This window comes from Choloepus didactylus, chromosome 21, assembly GCF_015220235.1.
Source record: "Choloepus didactylus isolate mChoDid1 chromosome 21, mChoDid1.pri, whole genome shotgun sequence".
NCBI lineage: Eukaryota > Metazoa > Chordata > Mammalia > Pilosa > Megalonychidae > Choloepus > Choloepus didactylus.
Window position 1 is genome coordinate 12,706,684 of NC_051327.1, and position 24,384 is coordinate 12,731,067.

At 44.3% G+C, this 24,384-nt stretch overlaps 1 protein-coding gene across 2 annotated transcripts in view; it reads right to left on the minus strand.

Moving 5' to 3' along the window:
- Nucleotides 1–4,779: 4,779 nt before the first annotated feature.
- Nucleotides 4,780–24,384, minus strand: part of AUTS2 (activator of transcription and developmental regulator AUTS2) — a 1,176,422-nt gene continuing 1,156,817 nt past the window's right edge. For both annotated transcript variants that reach the window (XM_037814365.1, XM_037814366.1), the window contains exons 12-19: nt 22,072–22,143; nt 20,901–20,930; nt 19,033–19,104; nt 15,762–15,903; nt 12,637–12,714; nt 11,697–11,780; nt 10,316–10,538; nt 4,780–7,987 (exon numbers count right to left, since the gene is read on the minus strand). In XM_037814365.1, coding sequence (XP_037670293.1) covers nt 6,739–7,987; nt 10,316–10,538; nt 11,697–11,780; nt 12,637–12,714; nt 15,762–15,903; nt 19,033–19,104; nt 20,901–20,930; nt 22,072–22,143 — 1,950 coding nt within the window. In that variant the 3' untranslated portion in view covers nt 4,780–6,738. The remainder of the gene's footprint in view (nt 7,988–10,315; nt 10,539–11,696; nt 11,781–12,636; nt 12,715–15,761; nt 15,904–19,032; nt 19,105–20,900; nt 20,931–22,071; nt 22,144–24,384) is intronic.

Sequence of the window (24,384 nt, forward strand, 5' to 3'; positions counted from 1 at the left end):
CTCACCCCACCCTCTTTGTTTTATGTAACATTTATCCCTACCTGTAATTGCCCCGGTTAATACGTTACTTTATTGTCTGTCTTTCCCCTTGGTATGTTAGCCCACTAGGGAGGGAGGGCCTATAGCCCAACAGGAAACCTCAATGCTTGTCAAATAGATGAATATCCGTTTATTCCACACCCACTAACATCCTGATGAAATTTTGCTGCCGTTAGGGCTTGTAGCGTCATCTTGGTCGCATTATTACAGGCCCAGCAGGGTGACGATCCGCCTGAATGGATGAAAATTTCAAGGTATGGAGGAATGCTGGTTTTTTACCTCCAAGGACTGTCACTTTCTCACCTGGGATTTCTTTAGTTCTACTTTAATAATTAGTTTCGAGAATACACGTTTTTCAAGAAGTTTCATATTAACCATTTGCTCATCTCCACGGTCACAGACTCAGCTGCTTACAGATGCCTCACATGTAAGGAAACTGCTTGGAAGGGGCTAGTGTGGGCCAGCTGGGAGTGGTGGGGACTGCGGGCAACTCAGGGCATGTGGCCAATCCATAGGAACCTGCACTCGGGGCTCCTGGTTTTCCTACAGAAGAGTCTAAAAATACTCGGGGCCAAACCAAACATGTTTATGGGTTTTTTTGGACCTCATGTGTGGGCTACTAATTTTAAAAAAAATAAACCTTAGATGTATACACTTGGATTAGTCATAATCCTTGGTTCACAGCTCTCATCATTGGCCATGCACAACCCTCTTATTTCATTCATTCATTCATTCATTCATTCATTCCAGGCCACCAATTTGCAGCCTCCTTATATGGTGCTAATTACAAGTGTGTGTTAAGTGGGCAAGTCATACCCCTGGAATAGCTGTCTATATGGTTTGCTCAGCAAGCCTCTTCTCTGTGGTAGTACAGGGCCAGGGTTATGGTGCAGGCTCCAGAGGGAGACTGCCCAGGTTTGGATCCAGGTTATGCATGTGAACATGGGCAACTTCACCGTTCTGGGCATTTTTCACACTTGTCGAATAAAGGTTACACTTGTACCTACTTTGTATGGTCTTTGAGAGCATTAAGGGAGATAATCCACGTTAAGCCCTTAGAACCGCATCTGGCATGCAAAAAGCTCTCATTTAACATTGACAACTCTCATTATCCAGACTTCTGCCCATTTTATACTGTCGATGATGCACGGATTTAGCAAGGATATGCTAGGAAGGAATTAGGATAGACCTGGAGCAGAAAATACCATTCTGACTCAAACAAGGTTATAACCTCTTTACGATCCAGCAGGTGAAGGAGCAGGCTGGAAAGCCAAAGAGAAAACTTCTCTTCCAGGGGGCATTTTCTGTTACCTGAAGATCCTTTTTGCACTTTTTGGCCAGAACTTTCCCTCGACCTTTATGTGTGGTTTAAATAGTGGTTCTCTAACTTGATGGTGCCTCAGAACCAGCTGGAGGGCTTAAGACACAGACTGCTGGGCTCCAACTTCAGAGTTTCTGGTTCAGTAGGCCTGGCGTGGGGCCTGAGAATTTACCTTTCTAGCAAGTTCCCAGCAGCCGATAACTTGATTTAAGCAATTAACTGTCTGGGATGAGGGACAGTCAGGGAGGCTTCATGGAGGTGGAGTATTTAGAGGTGAGCCTCAAAGCACGAGTAAGAGTTTGCCAGGTGGAGAATGGGTAGCAGAGGGAGCAAAGACACAGAGGTGTGTGGGTGGCTGGTAGGTATGGGAAATGGCATGAGGATGACAAAGATGCAGGGCCTCGAAGGCCAGATGAGCAGTCTTGGCTCAAGTCTGGGGACCTCCTGAAGATGAGGATGGTTCTGGAAACTGGGAGAAAAGTGAAGAGAACTGGCAGCAGCATAAAGTGCTGTTAAGGAAAGAGACAAGGTGAGATCTGCTGGGTTAGCTGGTGAGTAAAATGGGGGAGCAGCTGTGGGATGAGGTCTTCATCCTCAGCCTGGGCAGGTCTTGCCCTCTTTTAAAACCTGGAGGATTTCTTCCAAGATACTGGGGCTTGAGACACGTGATTTGCAAAGGTCCGGAAGTTAAGCAGTGGGTTGCAATCAGCATTTAAAAAATGGAATTAGTCGATTGAATAACAAATCAGAGTCCACTGCATGTTACAAGGGTTAAGTGTAGTTTCATCAGTTGTTTCAGGTTTGCAGGTGTGTGCGTGTGTGTGTATTGGATAGTGATATATTTGCTACTGTAGGTTAGTCAGAAAGGTTTGAAATCCAGGGCACTGTGCAGTCTTCCAGGTCACTTAACCAGTCTCGGTGTGGCCTCTACCTCCTGGATCATCTGCAAGGGCCATGCCTGGGGCACACGCCGAGGGGCTGAACATCTGGCAATGGAGCAGGACCCTAGAGCAGGAAGGAGTAACTGAATGATGAAGCCCTAGGAAGGTTCCAGAGGGAGGAATTACCTGGGGAAATGAGGCCTTCAGGGGTGGTTCAACCTGCCTTGCTGGAGGCTGTGAGAAAGTAAGTAAGGTTAAAAAGTAATCTGAGGCCCAACAGAGCTACAAAAACAGAGTTGCAAGATGCCTTAAACATTGGCCAATAAATTCAAGTTATAGAAAAGGAAGCTGAGGCTCATTTCCTGCATGCCTTCGCTAAGACACTAACACAGGCTGGTGACAGCTCTGGTCCAGTGCTCTTTCCAGGCCACACTGGGGAGAGCCTCAGATACTGTCTTGGATGGTGAAATGTCACTTTGTGTGTGTCGGGGAGCCACTGGAGGTTACAGGTAGGAGAGTAGGTGGAGACCCGGATACCGGATAGTGACACCAGCCCGGGTGCTCTAACTAGACCCTGCTCTCATTGTACCGTGCTCCCCCAACCATGTGAGAAAACGCTGAGGTCTGGAACCAGGATTGCGAGTTAGAAATCCTGGGACCACCAACCCATGGCCTTCGGTCCTGCCAAATATTTCAACAAACCTTTGGCAAGAACCTTCATAACCCTGTAATTGGGATTGAGTTTGGCAATTGGGATCGCCTTTACCCAGTCTACAATTTCCATAGACCCTGGGACTGCACACATTAAAAGTCCAAGTACATACATATGAAAAGGCCCATGTCACTTTTCCTGTCCTTTCCTTCAACTGACTTGTTTATCAGGATGGATATAAATACGCAAGAGGGTCTTAAGTGTCCCAGAATGGGACGGCTAATTGCTCTGCCAAATGCTTTTTATGCTACATTTATATATATATATATATATATTTAGAACACCTACAATAACATCTTATTTCCTCTTATCCACCTTGATTGAGGCAGAAAAAGGATAAACAGCAAATGCTGCTGCAAATACCCATCCGAAATGGTAATTATTGCATCATTATTTTCGCTATTTTACTTGTCGTGTACCATTAGCAGGTAACAAGATCATTGTCAGTCAAAGATAGTGGAGATAATTAGCGCATCTATAGGTTAGCAGGAAATCGAATTGGCGCTGGTACCCATCAATGCCAAGGAGCTGAATATAATTAGAAAATATGCAAAGGTTGAGATGAATAGAGCCCCAGGGATTAAATACCGTGGCTGATTTGAGTTTGACTCTTCTACGTTTCTGACATTGCAGATGGCGACAAGAAAATAGGTGTACAACAGAAAGCAGTGAGATCTGACAAAACAGCAAATCCAGACACCACTGATAGTTGGTGTCTGTAAGGTCCCAAGAAGGCAAAATTGCTCGGATTGGGAACAACACCATGTTTACCATGTTTTCCAATCCGCTAGTTTTTCTTCAAGTCATTTTCCTCCAGTCTGGGAGTCACTTATTAACATATAAACATAGTGCAGAATGAACATGAGCCTTTGCTCGAGGAGTCACTGCCCCTCTATTAGCTTTTTAAACCTGCAAGCCCATTTCCCCAGCCAGAACAATCTTTTTCAAGGGTGCCAGGACTTTCCAAACAGCCCTGCGGTGCAACGGGAGCCCCACAGCAATCTCCCATCAGCGACCCTGAGCCCCCCCCCCCGCTTTCTGTTCACTTCCACTTCTAGTTTCCACTCAGCAGGTAGCCACGTCCTGCTGACCTGGACTTCTGAGAACAAAGGAAGGTTTTTTTTTTTTTTTTTTTCAGTAATATACGCACACCTATTCCATCTCATACAAACAGCAGTTTCATCAGGCTGACACAAGAAAATTTAACAATTGTTTACATCTTGAAAAAACAAAACAGATTTGAGAAGACAGAGAGAAGTCTGCAAACTGACAAGGATTTGCCACGGAATTTCCACAAGACACAGAAAAAGCAGAGACAGGAAAAAAAAATAGAGGTCTGAAATAACATACAGCTAACAAATTCCACAGTTGAAATGCAAAAGAACAAACCAAGCTAAGACTTGTCAGAGGCCCTGAATCAGATTTCTCATCAATGCAAATAAAGCAAATGCTGGGTTTTGAAGTAGGCTCGAGACACCAACAGCACTTGCTAACTGGGATAACATGTACATTCATCTCCAAAATCCAAAAGTAGTTTCCCATGATGTTTACAGTGTTTTTAGAACATAAAAACAACAAAAACCCAAAACAAAACAAAACAAAAAAACCCCACCAAAACCCCCCACGACTGGCCATGTGGGGTGCAGACATTTACAGAAACTAACTGGTAGGCGGGTAAATGAGTTAGGCAGGAGCCAGCCACTGTGTCGACCTTCTGTCCTCACCCAGGCTGGGTTCTGGGTGTTTGTTTTCAAGAGCCTGGTACAAGCACAGCTTCTTCCCTACTTGTAAGGATGGGCCATCTCACAGAAACAAGCAGCTGGAAGCTTTGTTCACATTTTTTAATAACATGGCACAGTTTACATGACACAAGAAGTCTCCGCCGATGAGAACATGCTGAAGATTCAGTCGCTTCACTTTTCTTTTCACATAGGATCTAGAAAGGACTTTATTACATACAGGATAAACAGCAAAAAGGTCTGTATAGAACAATCTCTTTACAATACTGAAAGCTACCACTACTGTTCCAGTGTACATATTCCTTGGATTTTTTTAGTTGTTGTCTTAAGAAAAAAAAAAAAAACCAAAAAAAAAAAAAAACACCGCACAACATCTGGAGTTCACAAAATCTGAAGCTCACAACTAAACCTTCCATTTACTACTAAAATAGATCTCTCTGCTTATTAGAAACAATGGTCTGTAGTTAACTTTTTTTTTTTTTTTGCAAAAACAGGATAACAACGTCAGATAGCACTTTAATATACTAGAAGACCAAATGGAACTAATTTTATTTCATACATATATTTTACAGTCCAGTAGACAAGATATATTGTATTTCTCTGCTAGTAAAGTCATATTCTCTCCAAATATGTAGACAAGAGGTTTAATGTATTATAAAAGTATTATGAAGAGACATTAAGATTGATGCAAACTTAAAAACACACGCACACACTAGACTTTTCTCTGCCACTTTTTGCCCTCTGTAACTCTCGATGGCTCCCACAAGGCTGACCTGTTATCCCTTTTCTTGGGCTTTATTACCAACTGGAACACAATGAGTCACATCAGGAAATCTGTACCTTAAATTCATCAGTTATTGAAAACCGTGAAAACATATCCATCATCTGAGAAAACGTGATGCTTTCTTTCAGGATCTGTTTGGGTGTAATTAAATCGTAATACAGAACAAAGAAGTGTGTACAGGTATGAAACAGGACACACTAAAAAAAGGCATGGCGACCACGAGGTGTGTACGGAATCACTTGACTGGTGGTGATGAGATTCTGGCGGCTTGTTTATCTCTGACGGACGCCACCACCCGTCCCCTGATTTTGGCGTCTGACAAATCCCATCCTCCCCGGCACTGGCTGCTCATGCCCTCAGTTAGCTTTCTGGGGCTGCCTGCCCCCCACCCCCCACCCCCCACCAAAGCCCACAAGCAGCAACTTCACATGCAAAGTTCCAGCCTGGGGGCCAATCTGCAAGAGGATGCGTCTCCACTTGAAAAAACAAGCAAGGAAAACAGAGTCATATGACGTAAGCGCTTGTTCAGGGAAAATATGACCTTAAGTAGGTTGTAAATGGATTTGAAAAGGCTCCTTTGAGTTAGGCGGGCTTTTCTGAAAAGCCCTAACATTCGTTGCATAGTTGAAGGGTTTAGCTGACTATAACAATATATGGGAACACAGCCTTCGTGGACTGTGTTCACTGATATTAAGTCTGCAAATAGCACATTTTAAGAAGTATTAATGTATTATGTTACTTAATCTTTATCTATTTACATTTGTACAAAGTAAAGCTTTCATCTTACCCTTTTGCATATATGAACCATTAGCTCATGAAGCAATCTTTTTTTTTCTTTTTTTTTTTTTTTACATAACTATGTACACGGCCTTCCCTTCTCGTCTGAAAGAGCTTTGCAAGACGGGAGCGTGTGGACTCGTTTTTTGTTTTTTTTTCCCCCAATCCTCATCAAATTGGTGTGTGTTGTCGTCTTCGCTGTTTTGGTTCAAATCAAAAAGTTTCATACGGGAAACAAAAAAAGAGTAGGAGACATGAGAACAAGGTGACTTGGCTAAAAGATCTGAAAAATTTCAACATATAATATACAAAAACATTTCAAAATCTGCACTTGAGTCTGTACATTTTTTACAAGGGGGAGAGTTGGGGGCTTTCCACCCCCACAGTCTGTGTCACTGATGCAGGAGTACTCTCGGTCTCTTCTGCGTCAAGTCCTGCCTTGTGTTTGTGGGCGTCCCCTCTCCCTCTTCCGCGTGCCTCTCTCCTTATCGCGCCTCAATATCCTTCAGCGTGTGGGAAGGGGGTCTCTCCCTGATCTCTGCCGACAGCGGAGTCGTCCTTCTGGGAGAGACCGGGCGGCCCCCCAGGGTGGAAATGAGAGGGGGGGGCGCACTCAGTGCCGCCGCGGGAGGGGTCTTGTTGAGAAGCCCGTTCTGGTGTCCCGAGGTGGGGCTGATTCGGGGGTAGTGCATGCTGGGGAGCCCCGGGGTGAGGAGGCCGGGGTGGGGGAGATGTCCCTCGAGCGAGGCGGGGTGCACAGAGTGGAGGCGGCCGTGCTCGTAGTCTTCCCGCAGCATGTGCAGGCGCTCCCGCTCGTCCAGGTGGCCGGTGCGCTCATGCTCCCGCCGAGGGTCCACGGCCAGGGGGTGGTGGTGGTGGTGGTGGTGGTGGTTGTAGTCGTGCGGCTCCCTGTCCCGGAAGGAGCGCTCAGCCTCGTACAGCCGGGGGGTTGAGAGCCGGTGGAGGGGGTCGTTCCTTAGCAGAAAGTCCCTGCCCAGCGGGTCTCTCCGGTGGATGTCCAGTTCCCGGTACGGGTCCCGCAGGGGGTCCCGTATGGGGTCCCAGTGGAAAGAAGGGTACGGGAACCGCTCTCCGCCCGGGATGGGGCTGATGCCCATGAACGGCGTCATCATGCGCGTCCGGTCCAGGCCGCTGATGCTGTTCATGGGATGGAGGCCCGCGACCCCCACCGTCATGGGCATCGAGGCCAGGGGCCCTGGGTGCACGCCGGACGAGGAGCTCGGGGGCGGCGGCTCTGAGGACCGGTGGGTCTGCGGGGCCTCCAGGGGCAGGTCGTGGTCTTCCTTGCGTTCCTCCTTCACCTTGACCTCGGAGCTCTTCTTGGGGTTCTCGTAGGCTGGCTCGCTCTTGCGCTGCTCAGCCTCCCGGCTCGAGGTGCTATTGGGCCTGGTACTCTCCACGACAGGGGTCCGGACGTAGGGGGATGGCCCACGGGCCAGCTGCTTGGCCTCTTCGCCCACGGCCCGCCCCTCGTGGCCGTGCCCATCCTTCTCAGGCAGGTGGGCCTCCTTTGCCTTGTGCTCATCGGCAGTCAGGTCCTTTCGGGATTCCGAGTGGTCTCGCTCCCTCTCTTTGGATTTGTCTTTCTCGCGAGCCTCAGTGTTCAGATGACCCCTGATCTGTTCAGTGGAGCTGCGGGTGTGTCCCAGGGCATTCACCGGGAGGAGAGGTGCTGGTGAAGGATGGCTGGAGTGTCTTTTCTCAACGCTTTCCCTAAGGAAGAAAGAGGCAGACAAGAAAGCACGTGAAATGGGCTTGTTGGCCTGGCAAGGGGATGCCAATGAAATGGTGGTGTGAAGAGGACTGGCTCGGGTCTAGTTCCCACTGCCACCAAGGCCTCCAGACATGCCCTTTCTAGGGCAAAACCAGCCACCCTGGCCTGACTTACCTGTATTTTAGAGGAAGTTTTATGAGGGTGAAGTACTAGGGAAGAGGGTGGGTGGAGTGTCCGAGGCGGGGAAAGAGTTCTCTCTGTATTTAAGAGTCATATGCCTCGATCAAGATCACAGAGGAAGGGCTGGCAGAGAGCCAGACTGGAGATGGACCCATGCTAGTCACTAAGCGAAGGATGGAGCGATGCTGTCTGTCTGTCTAGACTCTCAGCATTATTTCGTTGGCAAGCCCCAACGCAAATATGACTTTTTTTCCAACTGTGGCAACACACGGCCAGTGGAAGAAAGAGTTTCAAGTAAATATTACAAGCACCTCTTGCACTTGACATTCATGCCAGATGACTTGTTTCAGAATAAAGAGCCATCTCCAAGACACAGTCCAGGAGGGAGGTTTGAAAGGAAAGTGCAGTTTCAGGACTTCGGAGTTGCAACAGCTACTTTTGCATTAGGAAGGGAAAGAAAGTCAAAATCTGATGACAAGATGGGGAAAAGCCAGTAGGAAAAGCAGGTCCCTAAACAGAAAACCTCACGGGGGAAATCGAGGACAATGTCAAAGTGCATCTATGAACGAAAATGCGAAACGAGAATTTGGGAGACCTGTCTTGGATGGGGACAGAAAATGCAAAGCAGCAGAACAGAAATAAGGTGCAACTTGGAGAGTTTGGAATAAGAGTCAGGCAAGCCTTGGGGACAGCCTGAGAGAGCTGGTGAGGGTGAGGAGAAGAGGGTGTCGTGTCAGTAACGGCCAGCGCCGGATGACAAGGATGGCTGTGGTGAGACAGCAGGACCCCCCACCCCCTCAGATTTTGTTTCCAGGCAACATGCAAAGGCTGAGAAGAAACAGCTGTTCAAAAGATAAGAATAGAAGGGGAGTGCATTTTATTTAAGTTTCCTGACTTTTATCTAAGAGGCCATTTTGACCCCCTCAAGAAAAAGGTGAAAGGTTTTGCTGTTCTCCCTTTAGTGAGAGAACGTCTCAAGAGAGCACATGGTCTAGGGTTTGTCTGCCCGAGGCAAGCCTCGTTTTGGCAAATAGAACCTAAAAGCCCAATTTTGGAAATGATCCTCCCATTGGTTAAGAGGTTTTGTATTGTAATGCCTTCAAGGAAAATCTGGTCTTTTTCTTTTATAAGAAATCAGTTAGCATGATGCACTATGATGAGTATCTACTAACCTGCCACGTATACAGCCTGCAGAGTTGAATTTCTTTAAATTACTAGGAGACACACACACATGATGTACAGAAGAAAAATTAAAGAAAATTTGCATCAAGTTTGAGTTGTAAGTACCAAAAGTAAGTACCAAGAGAAATTGTTATTTGGTATTTTTCTGTTAAGCATATCTTGTGCATTTCTTGATTATCAATTCATTCAAAATGAAAATAGCCTAAAGAAAGAAAAAAAAAAGTACCTTTGTCAAGAATGCTTATGACATTCTTCAGAAAAAATTCTATAACACGTTTTTAATCTTTAAGGCTACTTCTTTTTCAGGCAGGGGTGTACGGAGATAAAAAATTGTTAGTAATAATTATCCACTGGTTTAAAACAGCAAAAACAACAACCAAACAACCAACAACGAAACCCAAAACAACTGCATGTTGATATTTTTCTAAATCTAGGTTAGCAAGATTATATTAGTCATCTGTGAGCACCAGGATTTCAGTTTGAACAAAACTTGAGAAAAAATATGATGAGGCAATGCAAACATGACTTTCTAAAAGAAAACAAAAAGAAAGCGAGAGAGAGAGAGAAAAACCTATGGATGATTGAATGGACTGCACAAACTTGAAAGCAAATATGGCACTGAGTCATGCTGTGTTGTGTTTCGTCCGAAGCTCCAACTCACTATCTTTTGGAGAAAGATTTCTATCTGGATATGCTACTGCGCAAAGGAACTCTGGGTGCTCTTAATGTAGAGCTGCTTCTAGGTGAGGACTCTAACTGTCATCTGTGGTCACTATAGAGTACAGGGCCCTAGGGTGGCCATTCGAGAACTGCGGGGACCTGCTAGCCCTACAGGTGCAGGAGCGAGGGCTCCGGGCTCCCTGGGAGTGCAAGGCTGGGACAGGGAGGGTGGACGGCCGGTCACACTGGTACTTGGCACAGAGCGGGCTCCCCCATTGGGACTCGAGAGCGGGGTCTTTGCGTACCTTTCTTTGTCATCTTTACTAACGGATGAGTCTCGTTTATCTACATCTCTATCTCTGTCAGGAGCTGCAGCGGACGCGCTGCGCTCCAGCTCCCCTGGCTTCAGCCAGGGCGGAGGGGTCGGGAACGACGGAGGCGTTCGGTGCAGCCGGTTCCAGGGCTCGTGAGGGTTGCTAAAGTTCTGCACACTGGGGCCATCCTTGTGGCCGAACATTGAGTTGGGTGCTGAAATGGTGAAGTGGAGAACAAAAAGGTTTAAGAGAAATTATATAATCTGCTGTAATGAAGGTACTTACCAAAAAACTTTTAACAGCATTCAGAGTTAAAATGAATACATATTATTGGGAGCTGGAAAAGGAAAGGAGATTAACAAATTCATTAGAGGAACTCTTGTCCTACTCTGGCAAGGCAGCTCACACAGCTTTTTTTCTCCCCCCTTATCCAAGGCAAAGGGGGGAGGGGAATGACAAGTAAAGCCTACTCAAACACATCTGGACATGCAGAAGTTCCAAGCATGCAGAAGGGTGTATTTTGATGGTGTGACTTGGATTAATTCAGAGTGTAATTCACGGTTATCTTCTCCCCAGACAACTCTGTTACTAAGAGGGCTACTCTTTCACAACTTTAGCAAAGTAAAACACACGCCAGAGATCTGACAGGTCCGATGATGTAGACAGTTGCATAAGGTTTTCCCTTTATATTTTAAATAAATTATGCATCATGATGGTATGCTTAGAGCTGTATTTTATGTCTCTTGTACCACAATATGATATATAGCATGAAAGAAGGTAAGTTTAACAGTCAGTGACCAAAACAATGTTTAGAACACAAACAGTTGCTGTAAGTCTCTTCCTCTTTTAGCTAAAATTTTAATGGTAGAACACCATATCATCCTCACAGATTACAGAAAAAACCACTCCCATCCCCCCTAAGTATACAATAAAATTACAAAGTGTTGTCAACTCTTGACTATCCCGAGCCTGGTAAATTTTTCCTGCTATTCCTCACTGATTTTTTGTTTTCAATCCCAGTAATGCCAAAGTCAAGCTGAAATTTAAAAACTGTCTTCACTTCTAAATGGGTGCTGTACTGGGAGAGTAGAGATGGAATATGGATGAAACTAGGAACTGAAATAAACTTTCTGGCGGTCAATCAACCACATAAATTAACGGTGGGCTGTACTTAATTAAAATCATCGTTTAGTTGTAAATGCACCCTTACACTTAGCTCTGTTGTTTAGGCCTGCTTCTGCAACAGTGTAATCTAAATTTGTTTGCCAAGAGCATAGTTTTCTATGCTCACAGTCTAGAAAGGTCTGAGCCATATACAGATCAGAGGGGACAGACAGTCCAAGGCAGATTTTAAAAAGCTAGAGGTACTCACTAACTGAAGGATTTCCAAGTCCACCGAAGGCATTGCCACCAACTGCTGCTAGGCCCGTGAATGTAGACGGCCGATTAAAAGGCTCTGTGCACAAGATTGGGAAGGGGGAGAGGGTTACCAGAGTCTACAGAGTAAGGCACAGAGAAGAGCTTCCTCGTTGCTGGGCAAGTCAAGCCTCTCTATATCCAGGCTTGAACTTTCCCACTTCTCCCAGTGCAGTTTTTATACAAGGCTTTTATTGCATTTGGATTTAGGCACAGGGTTACGAAAATATTTATGAGGGCTATTTTTCCAGAACTGTGCATTTTGCACCTTCCTTCCTTTGACCAGTGGGAAACACTGATCAAGCCACACTGTCCTAAGCTACCTCCCTGCCCAGTCTCCCCTCTCGAGGAATGTGGTCTGTCTCTTAAAACAAAGCTTTCCACGAGGAAATTCTGAATGCGCACGTGTTCTATATGCTGTCATTGAGCACAGCATTGCCTGTATCTATCTGCTTGTACACTTAGCAGAAATCAAATAGACAAAGGCTGCAAAAAGTAGGCAACTTTCTGAAGAAGAGATAAATTGACAGGGCAGTAAAATGTGAAGTAATAAAAAACATGGATAATGTGTCTTCATAACATCGTCTTGGCATTCTACCTCCTAGAGGTGACCTTGGATATGGGGCCAGGGACAGGCTGTCGTAAACCTGGATTCCCAGAAGAACTGAGGCATAGCTGTCACCCACGCACCATCAGTAACTTCACACCAAACCATTACTGTGGACAGAGCCACTACTGAAAGAACGTGGCACAGGAGATGCTCACGTCCCCAAGTGGTAGGTGAGGTGGTTTGGACCTTCGCCAGCTTGCCAGGAAGTACACAGCTGAAGCACACACAGTAAACAACAGTTTTCTAAAATACCCATGTCCATGACTGTCATCAACGGGCAACTCACCTAGGTGAGCAGCAGGGTTTAGAAAGTTGCTGTGGTGAGGAGGGGGCCCAAAAGGGGTCCCAGTCGGGTGTGCAGCACCTATTAAGTCAAACAGAACCAAGTCAGAGCTCACAAGAAGCCAACTTCTGTAATGCAGCCAGCTCCTAGCTATTTAAGCCCCCCCGAGAAAACACGGTAAAGGAAGGACATGGCTAAAGTCCATCCAGGCCCCTGCAGGCAACACACAGGGTAATAAAAAATGTTCTTGTTAGGAAGCAGAAAACAAATCACCCCCTTTCCCCTTTCCAAGCTGGGCTGGCCATCATCAAAAAGACTTGCTATTTTTTTAAGAAGCCAGGACATCGAGATAATTGTCGGGAGAGGGGACGGAAGTTTCTATAACCAAGTAAGTTTGGGGAAATACTGGGTTAAAAGGTGTCAAGTAAGGTTCTCTACTGAAGGACTTCTTGGAGCCATTAATATGCTAGCATACCCACTCATTCTCTGGGACGTTCCAGAAAAACTGACCATGGAATACTTTCTTGATAGAGCATCTCATGGGACAAATCTTTACTTGGAGAAACACAGGAGTGGCTGTCAGGAAGCTGCATGCTTGGGCCCCTGCAGAATCCCTTTTCCTGAAGAACGTGTCAGCTCTTTTGGACCCACTTTGGAGGATATTATAAACCATAGCCCTATGAAACCCATCAAAGGTGAGTTACTTTTAAGTTGTGGGAGATGAAGTCCTTTGATTTCTCTCAATTTTCCCTGCCAGGAAAAGTTGATTCATATTTGCTTGGACACCAAAATCTTGTCATTGACTGTATTAATTTTTATTCTCCTGGCCAGGGAACTCAGGTCTAATTTAGTGGTCATTTTCCCCTTGTTTTTCCCGTTATGCCTGCATTTCCTCCTCTGCTTTATGTTTTGCCTTAAATAACTAATTCTTTAAAATGCCTCGAATCCTTTTCTTGCAGGAAGTTGGGAAAGGAAGGAAAGAGGAAAAGCAAGCAAGAAGCTTGTGCATATGTGTATGTGACTAAGGGAGGGGCAACATTTCGAAAAGCTTAGGGCATCAAGCTGGTCTGCTAACACGTGGCTAACAGATGAGGGGCAGCTCTCCAGGAGGCAGGCTTTGCTCTGGTCAAGAGATCTGTGGAGGTCATCTGAAGAAACCTCTCTAGTCTATTTCAGGCATTAGTACCCAATAGCAAGAGGAAAGTGGTACAATTTAACAAGTATGTGCAAATTATACATACCAGTTAAAAGTTTCACCAAATAACCATTTGGGGGCAAAATCCAACATTGCTTATGCTAAAAAAGATTACATTCCTGAATAGATGTATGAACAGAGCCTGAATTAATGAATTTACTAATAACTGTTCTATAATCCCTTGCATTTTGGCAAAGGTCCTATAAACAAATATAAATTCCCTCAAGAAAACAGATCAGATGTAGGAGGGTGTGCTGCCCTTCTCTACATCCTATTAAAACTCAATTTATCTTTTAGATTGCAGTTCTCTGGAACGCAAGGGCTTTCTGTGCCTGGGTTTGCGGGGGAACTCAGCACAGGATCATCTGTTACAGAGTCACGGCATCTCAGAACTGGAAGGCACCTGAGAGGTTATCTACCACTCAGCACTAGATGGAGACTTACCCTTCCACACGGGAAGTGCAAAAATGACACCCCATCTCCACAAAGCAAATTCATTAGGCATCAGTAGTGTTGCTACATAAATAAAAATGTTGGCTGCATACCATCTGTGTAGTACAAGCTAATTAATGCTTCAATGAAGACTGGAGTTTTGCTTCAGCCCAGGGCCCCGAGGGGTGCCTTGCAGTTCCAGAATTATTGAAGCAAACGAAGCCAATTCATCCGCTTGGCTCAAATGGAAGCCAGGGAGAAATCTCTCTATTTCTCTCCAAAAATTGCTCTTAATGTGTTAGCCCTGTCTCAGAGCCCAGATGCCATGGTAACAGAGCCTTCAAATATGTCCCTGGACAGAACTGTCACAGAAAAACCCGAGACCTTATTAAATTTCATCTAACCTCAAGGGTGATTCACTGGCTTTGGCAACAAGGCCCATTATAATGATTATTTCTTGCAATGTGGTGTTTTTTCTTCCTGAATGGAGGAACCTTAGTTCCACCAAAAATGAGTCTTGGATAATAAAAGCCTGGAAAGGCAGTAGGAAAAATGGATGTGAAATTTATTCCCTGAGGACTAGAAACAGCAAGCCCCTTGAGGATTTCTGTCTAAAAGAATAAATTCTACTTAACCCAGAGGGTGTGAAATTATGGGACTCGTTCCTTTGGAAACGTGAACGAGCTCAATGCCACCGTTCACAAGTGGTCACCGAGGGAGCTCTGTGCCAGGAACCGTGCACCAAAAACAGCTTTAGAAAAGACGGCATGCCAAGGAACTTGCTACCAGGATAGTGGTTCTCTTCTACCAAATACTCTTTACGCCAATCTTGCTTTACATGCACCCAGAGCCGAAATGGACCCTGTTATCTGATGTGGCAGTTCTCCCCCGACTCCCCACTTTGGCATGTCCAAGAAATTTGAAGTGTTTGTTCTCAAAGCTTAAGAATCACTCATCTAGTTAACAGGCCTTTTGGGTGGTTTAAAACCCTGTCCCCTGTTTCCTGTGTCACTATAACCAACCATGCAATAATATTAAGTTCTGCAACAGAGAAAATCAGCAACTGACTCGTTTGCCCTCCTTATCACAGACCATGCCACAACTATCCTAATTCTGTTTCCTTATCCTCGGACTCTCACACACAGCATGACTGAGTATTCTCCTGCACAATTCCTGAGTGCTGTGTGGGCACCAGCAGTAAGCTTTCGGATCTTTCTCAACAGCATCTGACACGCTTGTGTGCTATACTGGTTTCATACAGAAAAAGATCGTGAGCTGAATCAACGAGCCCCCAAAAGGGAAATATGATCTTTCCTGCCTTCTTTAATTAAAAGAGGGCATATCAGCGAAGAAGGTCCCTCTCCCCACACCGACTAGGATGTAGTCTTGCAAGCTGGCAGAAATTGCATTGTTTTAGGTCATGACCGAGGGGAGGCAAAGGGTGCAAACGTAATTTATTTAGCTCCCAAGGGCTGCGTTTTTCAGCCCTCCTAGGACTCACCAGCGGCAGAGAACAAAGTCGAAGGCCGCGCCAGGTCGTGGGGGTGGTGGATGGCTCCAAAGAGAGTGGGGCCCGGCGGGCGGCTCAGGAACTCAGGTTTCAGTCCAAAGTCCAACTTATGCGGGTCTGACTGCATCTGTTTCTAGAGAAACAAAACCCCAGGAGGAAGAGCAGCGAAGAACGATGTTCACAAGGAGCCCCAGACTGACCCGGCTGAGCCCCAGTCAGGTGCAGCTTTACAAATGCTGCGAGAACACAGCAACCCACAAGCCACTCAGCCCCCAAACCTAAGAGGGCAGCTGTGCCTGCTCCTGGCAGCACCTGATTCTCACATCAGAATTGTCTAGTGACAAAAGTAGTGTTGGGTCTCAGAGGTGATAAGTTTTGAGGCAAAAAACCCCATATATCCTATTTATTCAAATGGCCATCACTCCTGAGGCAGTTTCTTATTTGCAGTAAAGGCCTATTTTAGCAAGTTTTATAACGATAGCATTTTAAAGCTCATTTTATTAGGAATTCTGCATGAATAATTTGTTGTGTAAATTAATTGTTTAATGACTCTTTGCCATAGTCTAATGGATCACAGTCCATTAGTAAATGAAAGTTATGAAGAAATATTTGCATGCCTACAAGCTAATATTCAAATGATCATGTTACAGATACACAGAAACAAAACAAAGTAGGGGTATTAATTTAACCGAGAGGGGCCCTTTCTTTTCCTACTACCCCCACCTTGCAGAGGAAGAGGAGGGGGTCAGTTCAGACCAGTAAGCAAGCCATCAAGAGCTCCTCTTTTATGAAGTCCTTGCCTTCTACTTAAACCACTCTATTTCCTCTTATTTATCCATCCTCAAGCTGGTGTTTCAGCTCACCTTCCTCTAGGACTGCCCTTATCTCTCCTCCGGCATTCTCGAGGTTGGCAGCCCTTTGCACAGCCTGGTTTCAGTGTTAGCCCACCTTCCTGATTCTCGCCTGCCTTCTCTTTGCCACACCTTGATCTTGATGTACCCGAGATCTACAGCTCTCATTTCCCTTCTCTCACCACAACCTTGTAGTCTTCCAGTCTCCCTTTCCTTCACTGTCCTCATTCTACATGTGACTCTCACTCTTCAAATCACCTCACACTCATATGATGTTCTCAGACCTTTTGGCCTCATTCTTACCCCACCTCAAACTCCGTCATGTTCTGCTGTAAATCCCTGACCCATTCTACAACAGAGAAAGCTGACGAGGAGGCATCTGAGACAAAGCATGGCGTGAAAGTGTCAAAGAGCCAAGGGAAGTTTGCTCTTCTCTTAATGCTGAAGGTCAAAACCCCATTCATCCTTAACACCAATTGTCTAAAACCTACCTGAGCCCCTCAAGCTAGAAGCAATGCCTTTGGAAGCATACAAGTCTCCATCACCTTTTATTCACATGCGGATTCTCACTACTGAGCTCTATGCAGCAGAAGGAAGCAGAGAGGAGTGTCATCTTTGTCTCTCTCTGAGCCTTGCACAGTAAAGCAGGTAGCAGGCTCACTCAATAAATATTTGGTGAGTAACTAAAAGAATGAGGGCATGAATGCTGAAGAGAAAGGGGATAATGTAACTTCTGTTCAAATCTACAGGGAATACTATAATGAAAGCCCCACTACAAAGCAACGAGGCTTCAAATTCACCATAAATCTATAAAAATCTTTTGAGTACTTCCTTTAACTTGGTTGCCAAATTATTTAGCGCTAATACTGCATGGGACACAGCACACTTCCATTAACCACAACTTAAGTCCATGAAGCAAACTGGAGCTTGGGGATTATGAACAGTGTGCTGAAAAACGAAGATGAGCAGAACTATCTTGTGTTCAAGAGGTCTTTCTAATTGAATTGGGATAATGAAAGTTTTCGTCATTGGGGACACTTTTATGGGAAGAAGTTGCTAAAGTGTGCACATATAACATCCTTCATTGCTTTTAACCAAAAGTGTTAGTAGGAAGATGTGTCTTACCTACAGTTCCATTAACCACATCATCCAGAACAAAAAGTGAACTGAACTAAGCATCACAATCTAGTTAGGTCTTCAAAGCACGCGTATTTTCTAAATAAGCTAAACCATAAGGTTTCTAATTAAACCTTGACTAACAATAAAGTAAAAGTGAGCAAAACTCACTGATGGGATGTTAGGAGGAAGAGCGGGTATTTGGCATCCACAGCAAAATATCTTGAGTTCATTTACTAAAGATTTGCTTTTAAACTTTTAACTAGGACTTTTAAAAAAATTACCTAACGCTTTTTTAAAATATTTCTCTTCTGTGTTGACTGGCTCGCTCTCTTTGCTTATCTGTCTCTTGTAGCACTCTCTCGATGATTCCCCAAAGCTGTTAAGACTAAAAGCCTGTTCATGAAGAAATGGATTAACTGAAGCTTATTGGAATTTCCTGATTCGTTGTTTTCTCTCATTTTTTCCTAGTCAGCTAAGCAGACTGTAAATACCCAGACTGTAAAATGTGTACTTGTCAGTTACTTTGTTCCTTAAGCCAAGCACTGATGCTGTATCAAATTACTTGCAGAATCTCTTCTCTGTTGCATTAATAAAGGTCCTAGTCAGGCGCAGAATGTATACAGCTATACGTGGGCAGTTAACTTGAGCCTCTTGCTGACGAGTACTGACTGTCCTCTAACTTCTGCTGGTTGTCAGGAGGACTAAATGAGCATATAGGGTGGCCACTGTCAATGAAGTATCACTCCTGGAAGAGCAGTCTTTAATAAAATGCATTGTTAATGGACGTACAATAGCATCGCCTTCATATAGGGCATAAATTACTCATTGTTCCAAAGGCATAGAATTAAAAGAATGCATTCCATTTTTATTTAAAAACCAAACCGAACCCAACCAAACAACTCTCATTTATAGTCCTTCCCAGGTAATAAGTATTTTCCAAATTTTTATTCTTCTATAGTCCAATTCTTGGTCACTATCATTAGATTTCCAAAACCTTTATTTTTTAGGATTTAATTCATATTTAAGCATGTGGGAGCCACAAGATGACAAAGTCATAAAACAAAACAAGGAGATACAGGTTTGCTTTTGTTTTGTGATTTTTTGCTGGTGGTTTCCCTAATTATTACTAAGACATCCAAATAGCTTTTCCAAGAAGAACTTGATCCTTCCTGCCTGTAGATCTTTAGAATCTGTTTTAAATGTCTCCTTAATTGGGTTCTCAGTCAACAGATCACAACCCCACGTGACCCACACGGACCCCCCCCCCCCCCGACTGGGAGGGCAAGACTGACCTTGACTTTCTGTTGGTGGTGGTAAATCTGCCAGGCAATGTGGACGTGCATAGCACACCATTTTCCTGGTTTCTGGAACAAGAAAGAGCATCGTGGTCAGAAGGAAGACATTTCAGAGAAAACCACCTTCCATGTCCCCAAAACTTCCAGCACATCTTGGCTGCAAAGGCTCTTCCTGTGAAACAAGGGTGCTTTGCATGCTCCATGTGCTTCCACCAGCAGCTTTGCGATGCCCAGTCCTAAGGGATCAGGCGGCTCCACCTCCCCTCCCACACGAGCCTGAAATGCTGGCTACTGTGGGGAAAGCCATCTTGACCAGGACCACCTCCGTTACCAAGGACAAGATGGCCACAGCCTGAAAGCTGCTTTGTGTCTCTTCTCTCTTTCTTTTCTGGTGCCAGCTGGCAGAACTGGTAGTGTAGGAAGCCCTCCTTAACAAACGCTGCCTTACTATAATGCAAATCAGCTGTTCAGAAGAGCTAATTAGTGAATGTCTGTGAATCAAATCAAAACAAGAGAGGGTACAGAACCTTTCCTAACCTCCCCGAACACTGTGTTTTTCCTAAACCCGCAAAGTGGTACAAAGCAGTTTACCGCATCTTTATTGAAACCCAGTTCCCACAAGTGCTTCACTAAGAGTCAACTACCCATTCATGTTGGTGTGCGGTGTTCATTTCAAAGTTGAAAAAAAAAAAAAAGAAGGAAAGAACTCATTCCTTCCCACTTCTGTCTTATCACTTCCACTTCTATTTGTATTCCTGCTTAACAGTGTGTGTCCAATAATTACTAGATGGATGAGAAGAAACGGCCCCCTATCCCTACTTCAGCAAAGTACAGAAGCTTCCGGCTTGTAAATTAAAAAGTTGTTTTTGAAATATATACTTAAATCCAAGTCTGGGGTCAGTTCTCTTCTCTTGTAATGAAAAAAATGGGTTGTTTGCAATTACAAATAATATTTTGCCTCACCCAGGTGATGACACAACCCTCCCCTTTTCCTTTGGAGAAACCACATTATCTGATTATATGCACCCAGAAATGGGTTAAGTATGGCAGGAACTCGACTATCCATCCACCCATCTATCCATCTACTCATCCACCCATCCATCCATCCATCCACCTATCCATCCATCCATCCACCCATCTCTCTATTATCCATCCACCCATCCATCCATCTACGCATTATCCATCTATCTGTCCATCCACCTACCCACCCACTCATCGATCCATCCATCTTCCTTCCTTCTATTCATCTATCCATCATCTCCTCAACCCCCCTTCCCCACCGCACCCCACCCACCCCAAGAAGATCAATATCCATTCAGGGGTCATCGCCCAGGATTCTCCAGACCTTCCAAACATCTCACTTTAAAGGAAGATGCTCACAGGGCTCCTTTTCTGCACCAGAGAAAGAAGTCGAATGGCTGAGGCAAGTCAACATCACTTAATGCAGAATGGGGAGCCACCAGCCAAAAATAAAGACATGTATATCTACACGCACACAAGAAGGACAGACAGTAAAACTAGTATAACCAAGCGAAATACTAATTTCTGCCCACAGCTTAAGTCTTTCCCCTTAGTTACCAGAAGTGTTAATAAGAGAATTTGGCTCAGCTGAATTTTATCTGTTTTTTCACTCTCCCCTCCCCCCACTCCTTTCTCTCCCCCAGAATGGCCTGGCTTCTTCCAGCACTTGAAGCAGCACAAATTAGGCACTTCTTAATCACACTACCTGAAAAACCCAAACACTGTCATTCCGACATTTTATTCCAACATTTCTATGGCTTATTTCTTTGTAATGGATTTATATTTTTAACTCACAGGGAATCAAGCAGAGGTTACAAAAACAGTTCTAGAAGAAGCTTTCTTACCCTTAACATAGGTCTGAAAGGATCTGTCAACTGTGAAGAGAAAATGACAACTTGGTTACATGCCTGTCACTCAAACAATTGCTCTAATTAACAAATTTGTAGTGCTTCATTAGGAGGGGAAATTAAAATGTTAGAATTTTACTTTTAAATGAAGTCCTTTTAGAGAATAATTAACCCATTTTCACACTATCAAAAGTGCCAAGGGTCCCCTCCCCCACTTCACAAGCCTTGGTACATCTACCCTGACAAGCCCCTGAACAAGTTTAATCAATAGCAATTTGCCCTCTGGCAACATGATTTGCTCACATTACACATCAGAGGAGTTTCACTATCTCGGGCAGCCCTTCCAAACCATGCCGCCTGGGTCTCATGCAGAATGGCCCCAGACCACAGACTTTCAAGGCTAGATTCTAATGGGTATCTGGGGAGATCTGTCCTTTCAGATATAAACATACAGTAGAACCAGGCCTTTTTTTTTCACCAATTTCCTTAATTGGATGACTGTATACTACTACTGAGAGGTATTAAGATAGTTTAAAGAAGTTCACTGAATACCATAAAAATACTTACATCGTTGAGTCATTTTAAACTTCTACCTAACTGGGCATCAATTTCTGACTGCCCTTACCCAGGGAAAAAGACAAATTGTAAAAGGCAATCATTTTTCCACATTTACTATAAAGATGAATAGTCAACAAGACAAGATTTTATCTATCACAGAGCTTCACATTCTTTTGGAAGTCAGTACAGGTAAAAATTATGAATAAACAATGTATCCAAAAGCTAACAGATATTTTATTTAGTTCTAGAGCACCAGAGAATCCTTCCCACATTAAAAATAGAAGTCAGAAGAGGTGTACAAGGACTCTCTGACCCCAGGAAATGGGGGATGGCTGAGTAGAAACCACATAAGTTAAGCGTCTAGTTTCGGGGCTGGACCATTAGTCCCTCCTCTTTACTCCATGGAAGGTAGTCCTCCTTGTGCCCCATATCCGTAATGGAGATTTGCTTCTCTAAGGGTCACTGGCATTTTCTTGCACAAACTATAAGGAACTACTAGAACACCAACCCACTCAAGTGAGCCACCGGAAGCGAGAACACTGTGCCTGCTGCCCTGTGCTTGCAAACACACCCTGGTATTGCCGGAGACCCAGTCTGGCTTTGCACGTACCCTAGGGTCCTTTTGGAGTAGAGTGTGTGGGACTGCCCCCGGTCTAGCAGCAACATCAATTGGGTTGGATGTCTGCAAATGAATTAGACCACAGTTTAGGAAGCATGCACCACTGACAGGAGAAGCCTGAGATCTCCTTTGTTCTAAATTACGAAGTCAAACTTTAATTTTTTTTTTTTGTTGGTTTGCTTCATTCTGACATACAAGAGTTACTGAGTTCATTTTTCTCAATAATTACTCAGATTTTTATGAGGACCCGTTCCCTATTCTCTCAAGCTACAGTGAGTGACTTTCCCTAGTGATCTAAAAGCAGAGGCTGACACCTCCTACTTCAATGAAATAGGCAGGACAGAAAGGAGGAGTGACATAAGAAAGCCCTGACCCAGACACTCTTCTTCTGAGTTAACTCACAGTGTTGACATTAATGGTTTTTTCTTCATCACCAAACATTCCAAGAAATGCTTAACTGAACATTATTATAATACGCAGTATCAGGTGCTTCTCATCAGAATAAATGAAAGTATTTTACAGACATTAAGCTAACACTAAATTTTAACTGGCAGACAATAAGAAGGAATTACACTTAGTAATTACTCATTAGCAGTGGTGGAAATGGGACAAGAGAACCTAATTTAGCGACCATACAGACCTATTATTAAATGATTTCTAAAGTCATTCTGCTCCATTTTGAGCAAATCTTTCCTATTCCCACCACTATTCTTAAATATCACTACTAATATTATCTTATCTGTAGGCTTTTGTCCTTTGAATTAACAATATCAACAAAAAAGCCTACTTCAGGCACAAACACAGTCACTCCTTTCCTGTGGGTAAAGAATTCGGTAAACAAAACAAAACAAAACAAAACAAAACAAAAACCAGGTATTTTATTTAAAAAAAATCACAATTTCGATGAACCCCTCTATGCCAGGAAGTTAACTCATGTGGAAAAAGAGCTCAAAGTTTAGGCCCTGAGCTCGCCTGCAAGTGGGGGGGGGGGGGGGGGGGAGAAAAAAAAGAATGAAAGCAAGAAAAGCAATCAGCTGCAGTACAACTAACAATTAAGCTGGAGTTGTTAACAGCCTGATTTGCATACATATGAAGAACTCCACTAATGAACTGCAATCTACATATTCAATCAGCAAGATGGCCTGGAAAGGCCCATTTCAACACCAGGAGAGACACTTTCTTGCCCAGATGTAGTTTTCTGTGTGATTGGATAATTGTGAGTGAGGGAAATAGCCTAATTTATTAAATGACCCAGCAGCCTGTTTGGGGATGCCCTAGAGATTTGTTGCAACCTAAGGGCGACAGAGCAGGGTCTGAGGGAGTAGAGAAAAGCAGATGGGGGAAGGAATTGAAAATCACCACCATTTTATCCCAGGATAAGGAGATGTTTAACAGGCTAATGTAAAAACCCCGTGCATCTAGAACTGTGGCTATAAGGTGCTAAGCTTATGAAAGCAATTCCATGCAGGTAAATGAGATTTCAAAGACATACCCAACCCGCACCGAAAGCCTCCTAATTTCTTTCCCTATTTCTAGTTTTAGGACAACACGCCTTTGGAGGTGCAATATGTGCCCATTCTGGGAAACTGTGGACCAAGACTGGGGTTTTACCTTAGAAATGAGGCGGGGAGAACAAAAAAAGAAGAAAGAAAAACAAAATCACACATAACAATATTTCCTAATTAAAAATCCGAGAATAAAATAAGGACAGGGGATTCCTTTTACATGGTTACCAACATGAAAAGTATATTTCACTTTTTTTTTTGGTATAAAAGGAAAATGGGGATATAAAGTCACAAAAAGGTAGAGTGTTCCGAGAATTACTCCTTGATATTGACCTTTGGAGATTACTCTAGTCCAAACTGGACAGCCTATTGCTGACTACATAGAAAAAATGTAGTTATTATAAAGGGTAAAAGGTTAATTTCACACTCAGTACCTGAAGTACCTGAAGACAGAGCCTTCTCTTGGCCAGGGCGACTCTGAGTAAAGGGAGGGAGGGAGGTGTGAGAGGGAGCCGACAGGGAGCAGAGATACAAGAAAGGCATGGGCTCTGTCCTCCCCCAGAAGCTTGGAACAATCAGCAAGAACTGGCAGCAACAACTCTCTCAGGGCTCCAGAAAACAGTTAAAGGACTGCGGTAATAGCGGAGTGTGAAATCAAGAAAAAGGCCATGTAAAAGCTGTAGGATCCAGCTGGCTCCCTCCCCACCCTCACCAGCTGGGCACAGAGTTGGCCTGCACTCTCAGTGCGGATCCCTGAACCGGATTCCAGAGACAACAGAGCAGTCCTTGTGCACAAACT